At 42.6% G+C, this 18,797-nt stretch overlaps 1 protein-coding gene across 1 annotated transcript in view; it reads left to right on the top strand.

Moving 5' to 3' along the window:
- The window catches only part of LOC143925746 (tolloid-like protein 1), a 122,026-nt gene that overhangs the window by 21,906 nt on the left and 81,323 nt on the right, over window positions 1-18,797 (top strand). The window contains exons 8-9 of the mRNA XM_077450198.1: window positions 1,700-1,815; window positions 2,537-2,762. Of these exons, the coding sequence (XP_077306324.1) occupies window positions 1,700-1,815; window positions 2,537-2,762 (342 nt within the window). The remainder of the gene's footprint in view (window positions 1-1,699; window positions 1,816-2,536; window positions 2,763-18,797) is intronic.

Raw genomic sequence — 18,797 nt, 5'->3', positions numbered from 1 at the left:
ATGGCAGCACACTACGGTAAATTTATATTATCCATAGACGGCGCTTTAAAAGCCTTTAGGCTGGGTTCACACTGCAGCGATGCGGGCACGCCGGGGTCTGGGGAGGGGCAATGGGTGGGGCCAGGGGTGGGGCTGGAGGAGGGACTAGGGGCGGGGCCAGGGTGGAGCTGAAGGGGGCCCCGTCAGGTAGGCTGTACGGGGCCCCATGATTTCTATCAGCGGCCCTGCCACCAGCCCATACAGGTATTTAACCCATTCAGTCTCCACCATGTGCAATAGCTCCCCCTGTTGGCTTGCACATCTGTAGTGATGGGCAAGCCAATGGGGAAATTGCAGTGTTCGGTGGAGGAGCAGATAATGAACACACCAGAAAGTGTGGAAAACTTCCAGCCGGTGGTGATCACCAAAAGGCAGCATTACAAGTAAAGAGCATCTTTTACCACAGGTATGGAATTCTTTACATGCTATCCTGTGCTGGGGGTTGCTTATAAAGCCTAATTCACACAGGCCAAATGTTGGGCATGAGCGGGTGGTTCAATAGAAACCTGCTAACATTCGGCCCCGGTGTACTGCAGCTGGTCCAACAGAAGCCAGCTGTTTGGCCGGTTTTTGTCTTGGGGCATGACCAAAAAAGATCTGCCAAATGGTTCCTGATGGTGCATTCTGGTGGGGAGGCTGCTTCCTGTCAGAGCACAATAGCAGAGCAGGGGAGATGACTGTACTAACATCGCATAGTTAGTACAGTGTCTCTTCCTGAGCTGTAAGGCTGGGTTCACAATGGAACCCACTGCGGATCGCACAGGAGCGCTGTGCGTCCCTGTTCCCCATTTCAGGGATGAATCGGGGCTGAATCTATGCCTGAATTCGCCTGAGCCAAAGACGCACAGCGTTTCTGTGTAGTGCGCTCCGCAGCTGCAACAGAAATATGTGAACCGGCTCCTTAGGGAGCCAGTCACATTCTCCTCCCATGAAAATTGAATGTGGGGAAAAAAAAATTGCATAGGTTTGAACGCAGCCTAAGGGTTTTTTTTTTTTTCAGCCCTGCTGGGTTGAACAAAAAAGAACTAGTAGTGTGTAACAGGCTTAAGACGACCTGCACTAGAACAGTGATAGCATCATATATTTTTGGTTAAGGGTGACCACACATAGCACAATAAAACGAATGCAAACATCAGTATTTGTGAAAAGTGAAAGGCCTGTGTCCCACGGAAAACAAATGCCCCTAATGATCCCAAGTGTGTAATGGGTTTATTTACTAAAACTGGAGAGTGCAAATTTTGAAACAGCTGTGCATAGAAACCAATCGGCTTCCAAGTTTTTTGGTCAATGCTTAATTGAAAAAGCTGAAGTTAGAAGCTAATTGGCTACCATGCAGAGCTGTTGCAGATTTTTCACTCTCCAGTTTTATTAAATCAACCCCGGAGTGGACATTCTTCAGCAGGAAAAAAAGGAAAGGAGGTTATTATGACTTCTCCTTGCATAGGAACTTTGGTGAGCTCTGACAGAGCTATGAGGACTTTGCCTCATCACACCTTTTGTGGTTGAAGTTCTTCATGGTCCCTGCTATCTAGCTGCATCCTTGGGTTTTTTAATATAGGCCGGCTTGTAATTTACATTTACCAAGGCTATAAATCTATGCAGTTGAAAATAGAGCCAAATAAAGTATATCTGTGTTATACTGAGATGTTTTCTCTTCCAGCTTGTAAGGGCATCCTGACGCTGACCGCCCCACAGGGAATTATCACTTCCCCCAACTTCCCGAACAACTACCCAAAAAATGCCTTCTGCCAATGGACAATCAGCACCACCTCTAAGGTAAGAATGTGCAATATATACAACTTTTTATGCATGATGGATAATTACATAAATTCTCTAATTTGCTATGTGCCAAATCATGCCAAAGCAGAATCTCAATATTTTGTTAAAAGTAATGTTAAATCCTAAAGCAAACATTTTTCATATTACAGCTTACCAATTTGTATATGTAATGGCTGCATTATTTTTATTTGTATTTTCATTTGATGATCTGGCCAGTAAGTCTGTTGCTTTTCAAAAGAACAACCTTTCTTTCAGTTACAGGGATTAGACAAACTATTTAACTCTGGCAGGGGTTCATACCTTTATCCCAAAAAGGGAAAAAAAAAACAGTTTACTGTAACTGCCTATAAAGTGTTAACTGTAGTTTCGCTTCAATTTGTTAGTTACTCCCCTCCCCCCAGACTGACACTGTCCAAAAGGTGCCCCCTGTTCTCCTTCATCCAGAATGGGGACACTAATACAGGAGGTGTGTTAGTGGTCAGATCATCAGGTGAAAACAGAGGGGAAAAGTCTTAAGAAAGCAAATGCAGCCATTACATCTAATGATGGATAAGCGGCAATATTACAGTTTTGATTTTGGGCTTAATACCGCTTTAATGGAAAAAATATTTACTTCATATTTTTGTTCTTAGTCTTATTTATCAATGTTGTTCTGTCTTTTTGTCCAGTGTCACCATACAAGATTCCTGAGATATTAAATTTGCTCGTTTCATTCCAGATTAAAATCACCTTCACAGACTTTGATGTAGACGGTGACATGAAGACTGACTGTACTGATGAGCTTTATATATACGACTCGCAGTATATGTTTGCTGCATACGGGAGGTTCTATTGTGGGCAGACATTGCCAGCATCCTTTATATCCCGGGGGAACATCATGCAGATCATCTTCACCAGTGATTCCACCATCTCTAGGAGAGGGTTCAGACTTGTATATGGACCAGGTAAGCTCGGTCACAATTCTGTCCTTATTTTATCATTGCCTAAAATGGCAAATTTTATAGGTCTGATGATCCCAGTTTCAATATGGTAATGTTTTATTGAATCTTTACATTGATTAGGGGATCAGAGTTAAAGTAGAAATATAGAGAACTTTTTTTTCCATTTTGGATAGAGTAAGGGAGTTTTTTTTTCCCGCTGTCTGTGTCCTATTGGGGAGATATCCCTTCACTTCCTATCCCATAGCCAAACAGAAAGTGAGAATAAATTCCTGCAAATTAAGGGAATTCTTTGGGGAACCCCATGTTACTAGAACTAGTGTTTCCATTGGAAGATTTCCTCTCTATTAGGCCGCGTACACACGGGCGGACTGTCCGCCCAACTAGGTTCGTCAAACAGTTTGACAAACAGTCCGTTCAAAATTAGCATGAACGGACTTGACCACACACGACGAACGAACAGTCCGCTGAAAACTTGCGCGATGACGTGAACGGCACGTACCACGGGACTCGAAAAACGACGTCCTATACACTGCAATGCAACCTTCGGCGTGTAAATCCTTTCTGAGCATGCGCGGAACTTAGTTTGACGAACAAGCCTACACACGAGCGGACTGTCCGCTCAAACCAAGTTTCAGCGGACAGTCTTACGGAAATTCCGAAAAACTTTGTTCGTCAGACTGTCCGCTGAAACTGTCCGCTGAAGCCCACACACGAGCGGACTGTCAAAGTTGGGCGAACAGTCCGCCCGTGTGTACGCGGCCTTACTCTTGTGAGAACCCAAAATTTGATTTTCTTTTACTTTCAATGATAATGGTAAACAGGATAAATGGAGGGTGAATCCCCTGAACTGACTGATGTTCTAATCCATCTCCACTCTATCCAAAACGAATTAAACCTTTTGCTTTTAGTTATATTTTAAAGCTTGAAGCGTGTGTCAACCCAACTTTTTCTTTGTTGATTGGAGGAAAAAAGTTAAAACTCCTCTTGGGCTTTTCGTAGCTCTCCAGGACTCATTGTTATATCAAAACAGGAAACTTTTACCAGACGACCTATTTCCCCTGAACTATGGACCTCAAACCAAAAACTGGTCTTAAAGCTGACCTTCACCCTCAAAGCATTCATTCCCCCTATCCACTCCTCCTCTTCATAATTAGTGGGGGTTTTTTGTTTTTTAGATTAATTTTTTTAAAGAAAGTCTTTGGTCCTGCCCCCTCTTGCATATCACTCGCCTAGGCGAATGATGAGCACAATGCTCCCTTTGCCTCCTGGGTTATGCATGTCACATATCCCAGGAGGCAGAGCCTTTCATTAAGCAAAGAAGGAGCAGGCAGGCCCAGCAGCACATCATTGGGAGCTGGCCACCTCCTGATGTCACACGTCGGCAAGTGGGTGGCCCAGGACCAAGGGATGGCAGAAAGAGACGAGGATCTCAGCAGGACAATTCTGGATCCACTGAGTGGGTAAGTATCCAAATTGTATAGTGGACACCTTTTGGTAAGCAGGGGGTTTAAAGAAAAAAAATGGGGAGGGTGAAGATCAGCTTTATGTAAAGTTAAAATATAGACTAAATATGTCTAGGCCATGCATGTAAAACTCAATTAGAACTTATACAACCTCATACCCAATGAGGGTCTGGCCTACTTGGAGACACTGCCCCCTTTCCATTGCAAGGCCAAGTGACTTCTCTTTACCCAAAGAGCATCTCTTTACCCACCTTACCATTTGGGATGAGCTTCAGGTACACCATGAGTTCAACTTTAACACAGTCCACCCATAGTTTTACATATGTGCAAACCATTTCCCAGTTTGCTTGCCTGCCCAAACCTCCAGCTGATGCAGGCAGAAATCTGCCATTTATCAGTGGTAACCTACAGCCTCTAAATTTAATTTCTTGCCATCTTAAATTGAAAAAATATAGTCATGATCATATGTGGTCAATGACACCATGTTACAATGATATTACCCAGTTCCTGTTTTTTTTGTTTAAGTTCCAAAAGCACCTGGGAACTGTCATTTACAAAAGGATCATCATGGCAGTCATGATTGAGACTGGATCTATAGTGCTGGACACAGTGGTTGGTATTAGATTGATATAGTGGGTCATATTTTTGGGGGGGCAACTTTTTATTTTTAATAAAGGACTATAATATGGTTTATTTGTTTACTGTGTGGTTTACTTCAAGCACAAGGAGTACCATTTTCCCCATACTCAGTTAGGAATGAGGGCCAGATGTCTGGGGGTACCGTATTGTAAAAGGGCTTCCAGATTCCAATAAAGTGTCCCCTCCCACCCCACCCATAGTCTGTAGTGGGGGTCAGTGAATTGGCATTGTTTGGAGGAAGATTCACAAACCCATCTTGAAATTTGAACACTAAAGCCCCATACACACTATCATTTTTTTCTGCTGAATTTTTCCTTCAGATTTACCAAAACCATATAATATAAGGTCAAACCTTAGGAGTTTTAATTTGTATGCAATCAGGCAGGCCCTTGCACTACATGGTTTTGGTAAACCTGAAAAAATAAATCAGCAGAAAATCTGATATAGTGTGTAAGGGTCTTTACACACCCCATAGCTTGCTGCTTTGTGCTATTTTGCAGCCAATGCGAAGATTGTCTGTGTCAACCCTTTAACCAGGGAGAGTGGGGACAGCAACCCCCCATTCATAACCATGCTTGTGCAAATCATTGGCTGTTAGACCCAAGCAATGTTAAAAGGAGCAGGTCGTACAGCATGTTCATTATACATGGAAGCTCCAGGAATATCAGGGAGCAGTGGGGGACTGCAGGTAAGGTAGGCATATGTGGGTCAGGAAATGGACGTGAATGCATGAACAAAGTAACAGCATGATTATTATTATATTATAGTTGGACTACAACCTTAAAGTGATATTAAAGGTTTACTTTTTTAATAACAAATATGTTATAATTACCTAGTCTGTGCAATAGTTTGGCACAGAGCAGCCCTGATCCTCCACTTTTTTGGCCCCTTGCTGGTGCTCCTGGCTCCTCCTCTTCTCTGAGTGCCCCCACAGCAAGCCATTTGCTATTAGGGCACTCATGCGTTCTCACTCCCATGCCCCAAAGAATGATGCTCAACCCGACGCCTGCTCTATCCTCACCGGCTGTCTCCTGGGTTCTCCATCATTGGCACTAAGGGTAGTAAGATACCTGAAGCATCGTGCCTGCTCCCCCCTCAATGGCAGCCTCTCAGCCAATGAGGCAGAGAGCAGCTGCTCTTATGCACATCGCTGGATCATGACCAGGCTCAGGTAAGTGTTAGGTAAGCTGTGGGTGGAGCTGCATAGCAAAGGTTTTTTACCTTCATGCATATAATGCATGAAGATAAAAAAGCCTTCAACCTTTGAAACCAGTGAGGAAGTGGTGCCCTTATCAACTGGAGAACAGCCAAGGCTTTGTTCACTTTTTAAACCACTGAGCACCTCACTAAAGGTGTAAGAGGGCCACATGTGACCCCCAAAATCAGTTTGCCATGCCTGCTCTAGACCTAAAAAAAAAGAAGGAAGAGAACCTGTCATGTTAAGGTAACATTAGATGCCATTTTGCTTGGCTTGTGTACTTGTGCCGAAGTGTTGAAGCTAGCTTAGGGAGCAGGCAGAATTTTTTTTAAATCTGCACATGTACACTGGTGATGGCTGCATGGCACTTCCCAGGGTGGGTTTGCCTAGTGACAACAGTGGACCATGCCCGTGTAATGTGCGCTAAAATGATTTTCTCTAGTCTACTCTCTATCACAATCCCTTGTGACAAAGTAACCATACAAGAACACAATCTGAAGACTAAGCATTGTAACCCTATAACGAAAAGAGCCTAAACAAGGATCTCCATGGCAGGATCACCAGGTTTTAATCAAAGCTTAGGGTCATCTTTAAAACATTTTAAAGTATAACACAAGATAGATATCAAATCAATTCATTCAATCTAAAACATCTTTCTTTTCTCTTGCAGCATAATGGATGAAAACCCTCAGGACTGATTCCTCTTCCTCCCCCCCATTTTGAAGAATTTTACAAAAACTACATTTACAATGCAATATTTTAGAGTACAATGTTTTTAATGCTACTTTTGTATGCAAATGTCTTTAAAGCTAAATGTGTGTGTGTGTGTGTGTGTGTGTGTGTGTGTGTGTGTGTGTGTGTGTGTGTGTGTGTGTGTGTGTATATATAATATGAAAATTTGTAACAAACTTTTTTTAGTGGGTGTTGTGTAATACAAAACATCCAAAGTTGTCATAAAGAAAAAAAAGGTTTTATCTTACTTAAAAGTCTGGAAATTTTTTGTTTTGCCACGTTTAACCCCATCAAACCTTAGCGCCCAGACCCAATTTTGCTACTTTGTCACTTGTGTTAGTAAAATCTACATATAAATTGCAATTACTTTGTGTATCCAGGTGGACATTACCTTGTTGCCTTCATGACAAATTGTTACAATCTACCATCAAATAAAAGCCCAAATATCTCATGATGTAAAAAAAAAAAATAATAATTATCAAAGGAAAACTGGCCCAAAATCGCAAAGATATATATATTTTTTAATCTAGCAGTAAATTTCTTGCTACTACCATAACCTACAACTAAAAGAACAGAAATCAATTTTCCTGCTCCTGACGTTAACAGCAATACCACATACGTGTGTGTCTTTGTATGTACTTGTAGAAGGGCCCAGAAACAATAGTATGCATTGTTTTTTTAACCATTTCAGCCCCGGACCATTTGGCTGGCCAAAGACCAGAGCTCTTTTTGTGATTCGGCACTGTGTCGCTTTAACTGATAATTGCGCGGTCGTGTGACGTGGCTCCCAAACAATTGACGTCCTTTTTTCCCACACAAATAGAACTTTCTTTTGGTGGTATTTAATCACCTCTGCGGTTTTTATTTTTTGCGCTATAATAAAAAAAAATAGCAACAATTTTGAAGAAAAACGCATTATTTTATACTTTTTGCTATAATAAATATCCCCCCAAAAATATATAAAATATCAAAAAAATATATAAAATATATTTTTTCCTCAGTTTAGGCCAATATGTATTCTTCTACATATTTTTGGTAAAATAAATCGCAATAAGCGTTTGATTGGTTTGCGCAAAAGTTATAGCGTCTACAAAATAAGGGATAGTTTTATTGCATTTTTATTAATAATTTTTTTTTTTACTAGTAATGGCGGCTAGCAGCGAATTTTTTATTTTTTTTTAGTCGTGACTGCCACATTATGGCAGACGGATCAGACATACAGCAATCAGTGCGATTAAAAATATACTGATTACTGTGTGAAGGGGCTAACTCTAGGTGGCGCTGTAGGGGTTAAAGCGGAAGTCCACCGGGACTCCGCATTTTTTTTTTTTAAAAGCCAGCAGCTACAAATACTGCAGCTGCTGACTTTTAAAATAGTGACACTTACCTGTCCAGCGCGCCCGCGATGTCGGCACCCGAAGCTGATCGCTAGGTCGTCTGTCGGGTCCTGCCGCCGCCATCTTGGGTATGGGAATCAGGAAATGGAGCCTTTCGGCTTCATTTCCCGGTTCCCTACTGCGCATGCGCGAGCCGCGCGGCGCAATCCGGACGGTCCCTGCTGCCTCTGGGAACTGTGTGTTTCCCAGCAGGCAGCGGGGCACTTGCGCAAAGGGGCGTAATCTACGCCCCTTTCCGCAGACAGCTATCCCGGAAGTGGGTGCAGTTACCTGGATTATCCAGGTAACTGCACCCCCCTCCCCCCTGAAAGGTGCCAATTGTGGCGCCGGAGGGGGGGGATTCCGATGAGCGGAGGTCCATTTTAGGGTGGACCTCCGCTTTAAGTGTGTCCTAGGGAGTGATTGATGTCTATGTAGAAGATTTGTCACTTTTATGGACACTTATGATAGTCGTCACTAATTGGTAGTCCTGACTAGGGATGAGCCGAACACCCCCCGGTTCGGTTCGCACCAGAACTTTCGAACGGACCCCAAATTCGTACGAAAGTTAGAACCCCATTGAAGTCTATGGGACTCGAACGTTCAAAATTAAGTGTGCTAATTTTAACAGCTAATATGCAAGATACTGTCCTAAAAAGGGTTTGGCTCCTGCCCCAGGGGACATGGGTCAATGCAAAAAAAAGTTTTAAAAATGGCCATTTTGGCGCGAGCACTGATTTTAATGACTATTAAAGTGAAAAAAAAAGGGAAATATTCCTTTAAATATCATGCCTGGGGGGTGTCTATAGTATGCCTGTGAAGTGCCACGTGTTTCCCGTGTTTAGAACAGTCCCTGCACAAAATGACATTTAACGGAAATAATGTCATTTAAAACTGCTTGCGGTTTTAATGTTATATCTGGTTCCTGCAATATGGTTAAAAATGTTTTATGTATCTAGCCCACGAATCTCCATGCCAAACTTGTTAAAGGCTTTACAGGAGTACGGGGAATTATCTAACTTTAAAATTAACCCAAGCAAGTCAGAAATCTTAAACGTAAATATAAATTCGAGAGAAGAACTTGACATTAAGAGAGAATTCCCATTTCTATGGCAAAAAGAAATTAAATATTTAGGGATTAAACTGACTGCATCAATAGAAAAAATATACCAAATAAACTATATCCCCCTTCTAGAAGAATTGAGAGAAGAAATAAGGAGAATGAGAACAACAACCCTGTCATGGTTGGGAAGAATTAATGCCTTAAAAATGATTATTCAACCTAAAATCCTTTATAAATTTTACAAATTTACAAATTTACAAATATATACCCCCCCTCTATATTTTAAAATGATACATTCTTTAATTTCTAAATTTATCTGGAACAACAAGAAACCTAGAACCCCACTAAAGACTTTGCAAAAGGGAAAAGACGAGGGGGGTCTGAATGTCCCAGACTTTAGAAAATATTACGAAGCAGCAGTGTTAACACGGGTGGTGGAATGGGCAAAATTAGAAAGTAAAAAAAGATGGGGAAAAATAGAACACAGTTTATCAGGCACAAATCTAGGTAGAGAAATCTGGACTCCTTTAAAATATAGATCACTAGGGAAGACAACACCTTTGGTCACAAAAAATGTGTTTAGAGTATGGGAGGGAATACACAAAACATAACAAGTGGAAATATAATTCCCCTTTAATTTATTTAAAAGATAATGATTTTTTTGCACCTGGTAAAAGTACAATAGGAGGGAAATGGATAAAACAAGATAATATGCAATTACGACACATAATTAAAGAGGGGAAATTGAAAACACTAGCAATATTACAGAAAGAAAATGATTGGATGGATTTGAATGAGTGGCGATACCTGCAGCTTAGACATTTCGTCTCAAGACTACCACAACCGCTTAGAGATGGAGAAAATTTGACTGCCTTGGAGCGGATATGTGAGGGGAAATCCCCAAGGGCAGGTATTGCCCAGTTTTATAAGGTCTTGAGACGGGAATGTGAAGCGGAGGTACAAACTTTCATTAAAAAATGGGAAGAAGAGATAGGAGCACGGGGTGAAAACCAAAATATAGAAAAAATATTGAAGATGGTGCACAGATCCACGGAAAATAGTAAGATGATAGAAACAAATTATAAAATTTTAGTAAGATGGTATAGGACCCCAGATATAATGGCAAAGTACCAGGAGGGACAATCTCGGAAATGTTGGAGGAATTGTGGACAAACGGGAAGTTTGGCCCATATATGGTGGGACTGTCCCAAGATTAAAGAATATTGGAGAGAAATAATAAGATATATAGAAGTAATAGCTAAAATACAGTTAGCTGAGAACCCATGGATATGCCTATTCCATGCAGTAGATACCCCAATTAAGGAGTATAAGAATTCCCTTACAAGCTCATTAATAAACGTGGCAAAAAGTCTGATTCCGAAAAAATGGAAAGAAATAGAAGCACCCAAAGTAAAGGAATGGTTAGGAAAAGTTGAGGAAATGTATAGTATTGAAGGGCTGGGAATGGAGGAAGAAAGAGATGCCATGTGAAATGGAAATACTGGAAAATCTTTAGACAATCTATGATTTTTAACGAGGTAATGGGTCGGTAGGGGTGAATGAATGAATGAATGAAATACTTATATAGCGCACAATGCGAACTGAATCGCCTCTAGGCGCTGTGGCGAGCTTTGATCATCTGCTAAAAGAGGAAGGTCTTGAGTTTTTTCCTAAAAGCCAGGTGATTTTCTTCCAGGCGGATGTTGATTGGTAGAGCATTCCATAGCCGAGGCCCTTGGACAGCGAATCTCCGATCCCCCTTGGATTTATACCGGGCTTTGGGCACGAGGAGGAGGTTTTTGTTGGCTGATCGAAGACTGCGGTTTGGTGTGTAATGATTTATTTTCTCCATTAGGTATTGCGGAGCTTCTCTATGCACGCATTTGTGGGTGAGGCAAAGGGTCTTGAACGTGATCCGATTTTTTACGGTTAGCAAATGTAAGCTCCTCAGTGAAGGAGAAATGGATTCCCAGGGTTTTTTTCCTGTTATCAGCCTTGCCGCCGTGTTTTGGATCAGTTGTAATCGCGCAAGTTGATATTGTGGTAATCCTATGTAAAGCGAGTTTGCGTAGTCTAGTCGTGAATTAATGATTGTTCCAACTACCACTGCTTTGTCATTCTTTGGGATAAAAGGGATGAGTCTGCGAAGCATGCGCAGCAGATGGTGAGATCGACTGACTACTGCTCCTATTTGCGCATCCATTGACATTTGTGCGTCTAAAATAACCCCGAGACTCTTCGCTTTGGTCTTTGGGGAGATAGTCTGCCCAAAGACGGTTGGTGGAGACCAGGAGGTTTTGGTTGCGGGCTTATGATTTGGGTGTAAGATAAGAAGCTCTGTCTTTGATTGGTTCAGCTGGAGGGAGTTGGTGGTCATCCAGTCCTCTATTGATTTGAGGCAGTTTTCAAGTTGTTGTTGGTGATCTTTTTTTCCATTGATCCGGAAATAAAGTTGCGTGTCGTCAGCGTAAGAGTGGAAGCAGAGATCTGAGCATCTGATGATTTGAAGGAGTGGGCGAATGTAAATGTTGAAGAGAACGGGTGACAACGGAGAGCCTTGAGGGACTCCGCAGGTGACTGCCCGAGTTTCGGAGAGGAATTTTCCTAGTTTCACTGTCTGTGACCGATTTCCTAGGAAGGACGCGAACCAATGGAGATCTATGTCTTGGACTCCGGCTACTTCTGTGAGGCGGACGAGTAGAGTATTGTGATCTACTGTATCAAACGCTGCACTTAGGTCTAGCAGTACGAGGAGACACGGCTCTCCGTCATCTGCCGCTTCGAGGGCGTCATCCCAAATCTTGAGGAGAGCTGTTTCTGTTCCATGACCCGGGCGGAAGCCTGATTGCAGCGGGTCCAGGAGTTTGTGAGTATCCAGGTGAAGTTGTAGCTGATGTACTACAGCTTTCTCCATGATCTTAGAAATGGTGTTGAGGCTTGTAATTGGCCTACGGTTGTTTGGATCCTGAGGGTCCAGGTTTGGTTTCTTGAGTAGAGGTTTGACGATGCCTTGTTTGAGGATGCTGGGAACAATCCCTTCGTGGAATGATCGGTTTATGAGGTGGGTTATGGTTGGAGCCACGATGTCGGAGCATTCTTTCAGTAGTTTTGTGGGGATGATGTCAATAGGTGAGGTACTGTCACGCAGTTTATTAATGATGTTTTTTGCGGTGTCTACGGTAATTGGGGATAGTGAAAATTTCGGCGGTTGCGGTATGTTGGTGCAGACATCCTCTTTGTGTATTTGCTGGCTGGGGTCGGATGTTTTCTTCTGACAAATTGTTTCCCTGATGGTTTTGACTTTATCGATGAAAAAATCTGACAGTTTGTCACAGTAATCCTGGGATTCGCTTTCTGGGGGTTCTAGGCACACCGGATTCATTGATTGATTAACCAGTTTAAACAGTTCCCGTGGTTGGGGAGAGGGGTGGGAGGGAGATAATTTAGAAGAACTCGAGAAGTAAAGAAAGAAAACCAGGATAATGTGAAAAATTGAAGGGCATGAATGTATTTTGGTCCTATGGTTTTCTTTTAATACTTGAATATGTTTTGTACGCAATTTAAATGAAAAATTTAAATAAAGATTAAAAAAAAAAAATCATTGAGAAAAATGGCATGGGTAGCCCTCCCTGCCCATTACCAGCCCCTTTGGGTCTTGTACGCATATTAAGGGGAACCCCGTACCCATATTAAAAAAAGGAAATGCGTGTGGCCCCCAGGCCCTATATATACTCAGAACAGCAGTATACAGGCGGTGCAAACAAGACAGGGACTGTGTAGATTTGTTGTGTTAAGTTGAATCTGTTTGTAATTTTCAACTGGTACATTTTTAAAGTGTAGCTCAATCTCCTACAACTGACTGAAAGCTCTATTTAAAACGAGCAAGATAGTTAGCTATATAGGTGGATATAGCAGTGTATACTGCGTTCAGAGCACGCAGACAGCACGCACAAGCTCCTAACACTGACTGCAAGCTCTATTATAAAAGATAGATACAATCGCTAGCTATATAGGTGAATATAGCGGTGTATACTGCGGTCAGGGCACGCAGACAACAACCACTACAGAAGAGCAAGAACGAAAAATCGGCCGATAACGATCGGTGTATACTGTGTTGAAGGTACACAGAACACCCACTAACTGCTACAGACGCCAACACACTACACAAGGCCACCGCGCTGGCGGCCTTAGACAGTGTGGGGCGTGTACTACACAGCCTGAGCTATGATTGGCCACAGGCATCCTGCCTGTGGCTAATCATGGCTCTCCTCGCTGCCGGCGCTGTGATTGGCCAAGCATGTGGGGTCACAGTGCATGCTTGGCCAATCATGAGCCAGCAATGCACTGCGCCATCGCAGTGCATTGTGGGCCGTGAGCGCCACACGAATTTGGCGTGAACGGCCCATAACGTTCGGAATTCGAACGGGCGAACAGCCGATGTTCGAGTCGAACGTATGTTCGACTCGAACACGAAGCTCATCTCTAGTCCTGACCTGGACCTATTATATATTCATAAATTTGTCATCTTACTTTATTTTGGATCATATCTATTGTGTTTATTTTACATATGTATTTGGATTATTTCACTGTATAATTCACTCACTCTGAAATCTGCGCAGATTATTATTTAGTGGAGAAAAATAAAATGAGTGGCTGTGCAATAGTTGAACTGGCTAGGCCCTGAAGCCTGGTAAACAAAAATTGCCCCAGACTTAAGCCAGAAGGCCTAGCCCTAAAAGGCGCAGGGCAGAAAGTTTTTAGTGACTGTGACCATGTGCCTTTTCATGCAGTGGGGTTCCACACCCAAGTGTTACTAAGAGCACCCCTAAGATGACCACCCCCCCCCCAGGGGGTACAGACACCATAGACTCTCTGCTTTCCCAGCACATGACCAAACAAGGAACTGGGCCCAACCAGTTTTCCCTGAGGAATTACTCCCATGCCTGGGTTTGTTCCAGCTGGTACTAGCCTTCATCATACCACACTATACAGCCAGCGATTCCTAGCATAAAGGCTAAAATGATGGCGTAGCACCCCCTACTGGACACTGACAAGAACAGATACTTCACTTGGGCACTGCATATATGTGTTACTGTGTCATTATGAGGTTAAAGTCCCACCTTTTTGTATCAGATTTCAAGCTGCTTTGCTAGTGTTTAGGGAGTGTTCAGGACGCAATCAATGCGCCCACAAACACTCCCACTGCAGGGGCGGATCCAGAGTCTAGTCTCGGGAGGGGCACTGCCAGAAAATACGTTTTTTTTTTGCGGGCAATTTATCGGGGACATGGCTGGTGCTAGCGTTTCAATCATGACGGCACCATGGTTAATATGGTGTCAGGATGTTGGAAGCGCATTATTTTTATTATTACATTGTTATATAGAATGTTATATAAAATGAAATGGTTCAACTCACCATAATGCAGAATCAGTGAGAGCCCAGAGTGTGTCACCTGCCACCAGTTGCAGATCGTCACTTGCCATGCCACACGTTGCGGACTGTCACTTGCCACGCCACCTGCCACCAGATGCGGATTGTCACTTGCCACGTCACCTGCCACACGTTGCAGATTGTCACTTGCCACCAGATACGGATTTCCATGTCACCTGCCACACATTGCGGACTGTCACTTGCCACGTTACCTGTCACACGTTGCAGATTGTCACTTGGCATGTCACCTGCCACACGTTGCAGATTGTCACTTGCCACACCATCTGCCACCAGATACAGATTTCCACGTCACCTGCCACATGTTGCGGACTGTCACTTGCCACGTCACCTGCCACATGTTGCAGATTGTCACTTGCCACGTCATCTGCCACCAGATACGGATTGCCACTTGCCATGTCACCTGCCACACATTGCAGACTGCCACATCATCTGCCACATGTTGCAGATTGTCACTTTCCACGTCATCTGCCACCAGATACGGATTTCCACATCACCTGCCACACATTGCGGACTGTCACTTGCCACGTTACCTGCCACATGTTGCAGATTGCCACGTCACCTGCTACACGTTGCGGATTGTCACTTGCCACGTCACCTGCCACCAGATACAGATTGCCACTTGCCATGTCACCTGTCATTTGTTGCCAATTGTCACTTGCCACGTCACTTCCCTGCTGTCGGGGCGGAGGGAGTGATTGTGATGAGTATGGACAAGATGGAGGGATGAGGTGATGCAGGTAGGAGGGGCCAGCACACTCAACAAACTCAGGGGCGGACGCATAAAGGGAAGATTGCTGGCGCTCTGCCTCTGTCACACAGTGCCCCTATAGTGTCATATTTTGCTCCCCATCACAGAATGCTCCGGAAGTGATGTTGCAGCCAGAAATTTAGCACTGCGCATGCACGATGCGTTCCAAACACTTGCGCCATGCGTTTCAAATGATTTGCAACAATGCAGACCAGTGAAACAGTCAGATAATGTCAGAGAAGTGAGGGGAGGTAATCCCCTCCCTGAGCCACAGTTACCTGCTCTCTCTTCGCCGCTCTGTCTAAAGTTAATGTCACGATTACCTCCCCTCACTTCCGTGACATTATCTGACGGTTTCACTGACCTACATTGTCGGAAACCCTCTGAAACGCATGTGCAAGCATTTGGAACGCATCGCGCATGCGCAGTGCTAAATTTCTGGCCGCAACGTCACTTCGGGAGCATTCTATGATGGGGAGCAAAATATGACACTACACCGCTCCTCCAGGCAGCTCCTGTCACGTGACGTCGGCTCTGAGTCTGAGACTCCGAGTCTGACGTGAGTCACGTGACTGTCTCAATGACATCACTCGTTGCTAGACGCCAGGCGGGCAGGCGCTAGCAACGAGTGCAGGGTTGCCAAGCCAACGGCTCAGCTCCACCCACCTCCTAGCTCCTCCTGGTCCAGTCCCGCTGTGTAATACACCAGAGTCTCTCTCTCTCTCTGCGCCGCTGATCGCTGATGAGACAGAGAGAGAGACTTGGGCATAGCAGCGCTGCAGCCTGCAAGTCAGTCGGTGACAGTGTGATATTTTCGGGGGGGGCAATTGTCCTGTTGCCCCCCCCCTGGATCCGCCCCTGTCCCACTGTACACTCATTTGTCCCTTGTCTGTGTTTGATTGGCAGGGACTGGAAGATGGTGGGAGGGGCTTACTGCATCACTTCCGGTTTACCGGCCACCACTTACTGTGCTATGTGCGACATCCACTGCGCCTGTGAGTAACGGTAAGTGCCGGCGCCGCGGGCCTCAGGTTCAGACTTCTCCTGCACTGCACTTGGACTCACTTGTCTCATACTGAGATCTAGCTGTTCCTCCACACACACACACTTCCCTGCACTTCTCAGCAGTCATTGATTCTAATCTCCACTCAGACTGGGCCCATGCCAGAGCGGATGATTGCGTGGCTGGACTGGAGTCTGAAACCATTAGGGTAACATTTTGGGGATTATTTCTGCTCCACCTGGATGTCATGTATGTATAATATACAATCTATCTCTCTCTCTATAATATATATATATATATATATATATATATATATATATATATATATATATATATATATATATATATATATATATATATATATATATATCTGTATACAGTACACTACATAATATACACAAATTGTGATTTCATCTGTCCTTTGTAGTCTGTGTAGTGTATACAGCTTTATACACCCACCTTCTTCCTTCCTGTATATAGAATCACAATTTATGTATACAGCTGGTAGGCACTAGACTTGTGCAATTAGTTTAGTTCCGAATTAGTTTAACGAATTTAGACAAATTCGTTCATTCGGAAATATCCAATGAAAACCCGTTTAACTAATTTTTCCAAATGTACAAACGTAAGAATTTACAAATTTTTTAATATTTTGAAAATTCGGAAATCTGAAATACTTAACTTAACTATTACTAACTATAAAATTATAGGTATTGTAATTTTTCAAATTTGCCCGTTAGTGAACGTAACAAATACAAATTTATCCGAAGTTACAAATTATCTGAAATAACGCATGCTGTATCCAAATGAATGGAACGTAATGAATTAATAAAAACGTATTATTATTTATTATTAATTTGTTCGTTACATTTGTTTAGCTGCGGTATTCGTTATTTTGGATAATTCATAACTTTGGATTAATTCGTATTCGTTACACTCCCTAACAGCCAAATTTGAAAGAAATTACAAATACCTATAATTTAATAGTTAGTTACCATTTCAGATTTTCAAATTTCCGGGTTTTCAAATTTCCAAATTTTCTAATTTACGAATGTACGCATTTACAAATTTATGGATTTACGAATGTATGAATTTAAGAATGTACGAATTTACTAATTGCGATCATAACGAATGACCCAAAAAAAAAAAATTAAAACGAAAAACAAAACACATTTTTTGGCAGTGCACACGTCTAGTGGGCACAGATAGACAGCAATTGGTTAAACATGCAACAAAATGCACAGAAACCTGCATTTTGTCTCGTGTTTCACAAACGTTGGATTCGAGGTGACATTAATTGTTGATGGCACCCAAGCATAGGTAGCAGACGTGTGTTTTGCTGTTTGTTTGTTGCGTGACAAAATGTGCCAAAACGTGCAGTGAAAAAATCCGATGCCCTACAACCAAAAAGATTCTGGAGCTACTTTGGGATGCCCAATCAATTAAATGTTCTGCCACAGGCGTGATGTGCATTAACGTGTGAAAAACAAGCAGAAAAAAAACCTGAGCAGGATCATACCGTTGACTTACCCAGCCATGGCAGAGCTAAAGCTGAATAAAGATCAATAGATTTTTTTATGAAAGTATTCCTTTTTAAAATGTTCATTTGATTTTCTAATTAGTGGGGTGAAAATGACATTCGTTTTCAACCATAGTGACGAGAGAATCAGAAGGAGCAGGATGGACAATTTTTAGTGAACCAACATTTTTCTAATGGTGTATGTGTTTTTTGTTTGGGGAATTATGAGTTTAGAAGGGGATTCACCTAAAAATCCCAGGTTGTTGTTGCCAACATCCCATTAATTATATCTATAAAAAGATAAGGTTCCCCTCAGGAAGAGTACACAGGGGATTTTTAGGGAAACTAAATAAAGAGATTAAAGAGTATTAAGATATTAAGATATGTATAACAAACTTTATTGAGATAGTATTAAAAACCATATGGAGCATAAAATTAGAGCTAAAACAATGCAGTTGATATAATTGAAATTGTTGGTCTCTTTTTTTTTTGACCAACACATTTCAGGATCTCAATGTTAATCCCTTCAACAAGGACATTTCTTTCAGGAGAGATCAAGCCAAATGACAATCTATAATAGAGCATAATAAGAGTTTGAGTATAAGAAACCATGGACAAAGAATGAGCATCATGGGAGATGGGACGAGGATCACTCACCAATCCACTGTATACTGTATTTTAGCACTGCCAATATTTGAGTATGTGTATACGGATATATGAAACTCATATGTATTGGTCAATGGGGAAGTAATGACCCCACTGTGGTACCACAAACAACAAGATCTGGAACTTAATGGATATGGTACCTGGATCTGTAGGGTCGTTCGGGGAATTACATTCATTTCA

Source organism: Lithobates pipiens, unplaced genomic scaffold, assembly GCF_037356315.1.
Source record: "Lithobates pipiens isolate NorthernLeopardFrog02 unplaced genomic scaffold, aLitPip1_a1.2 Scaffold_22, whole genome shotgun sequence".
NCBI classification, from domain to species: Eukaryota; Metazoa; Chordata; class Amphibia; order Anura; family Ranidae; genus Lithobates; species Lithobates pipiens.
The sequence above is the reverse complement of the archived record's forward strand: the minus strand, read 5'-3'. Positions and strand labels throughout refer to the sequence as shown.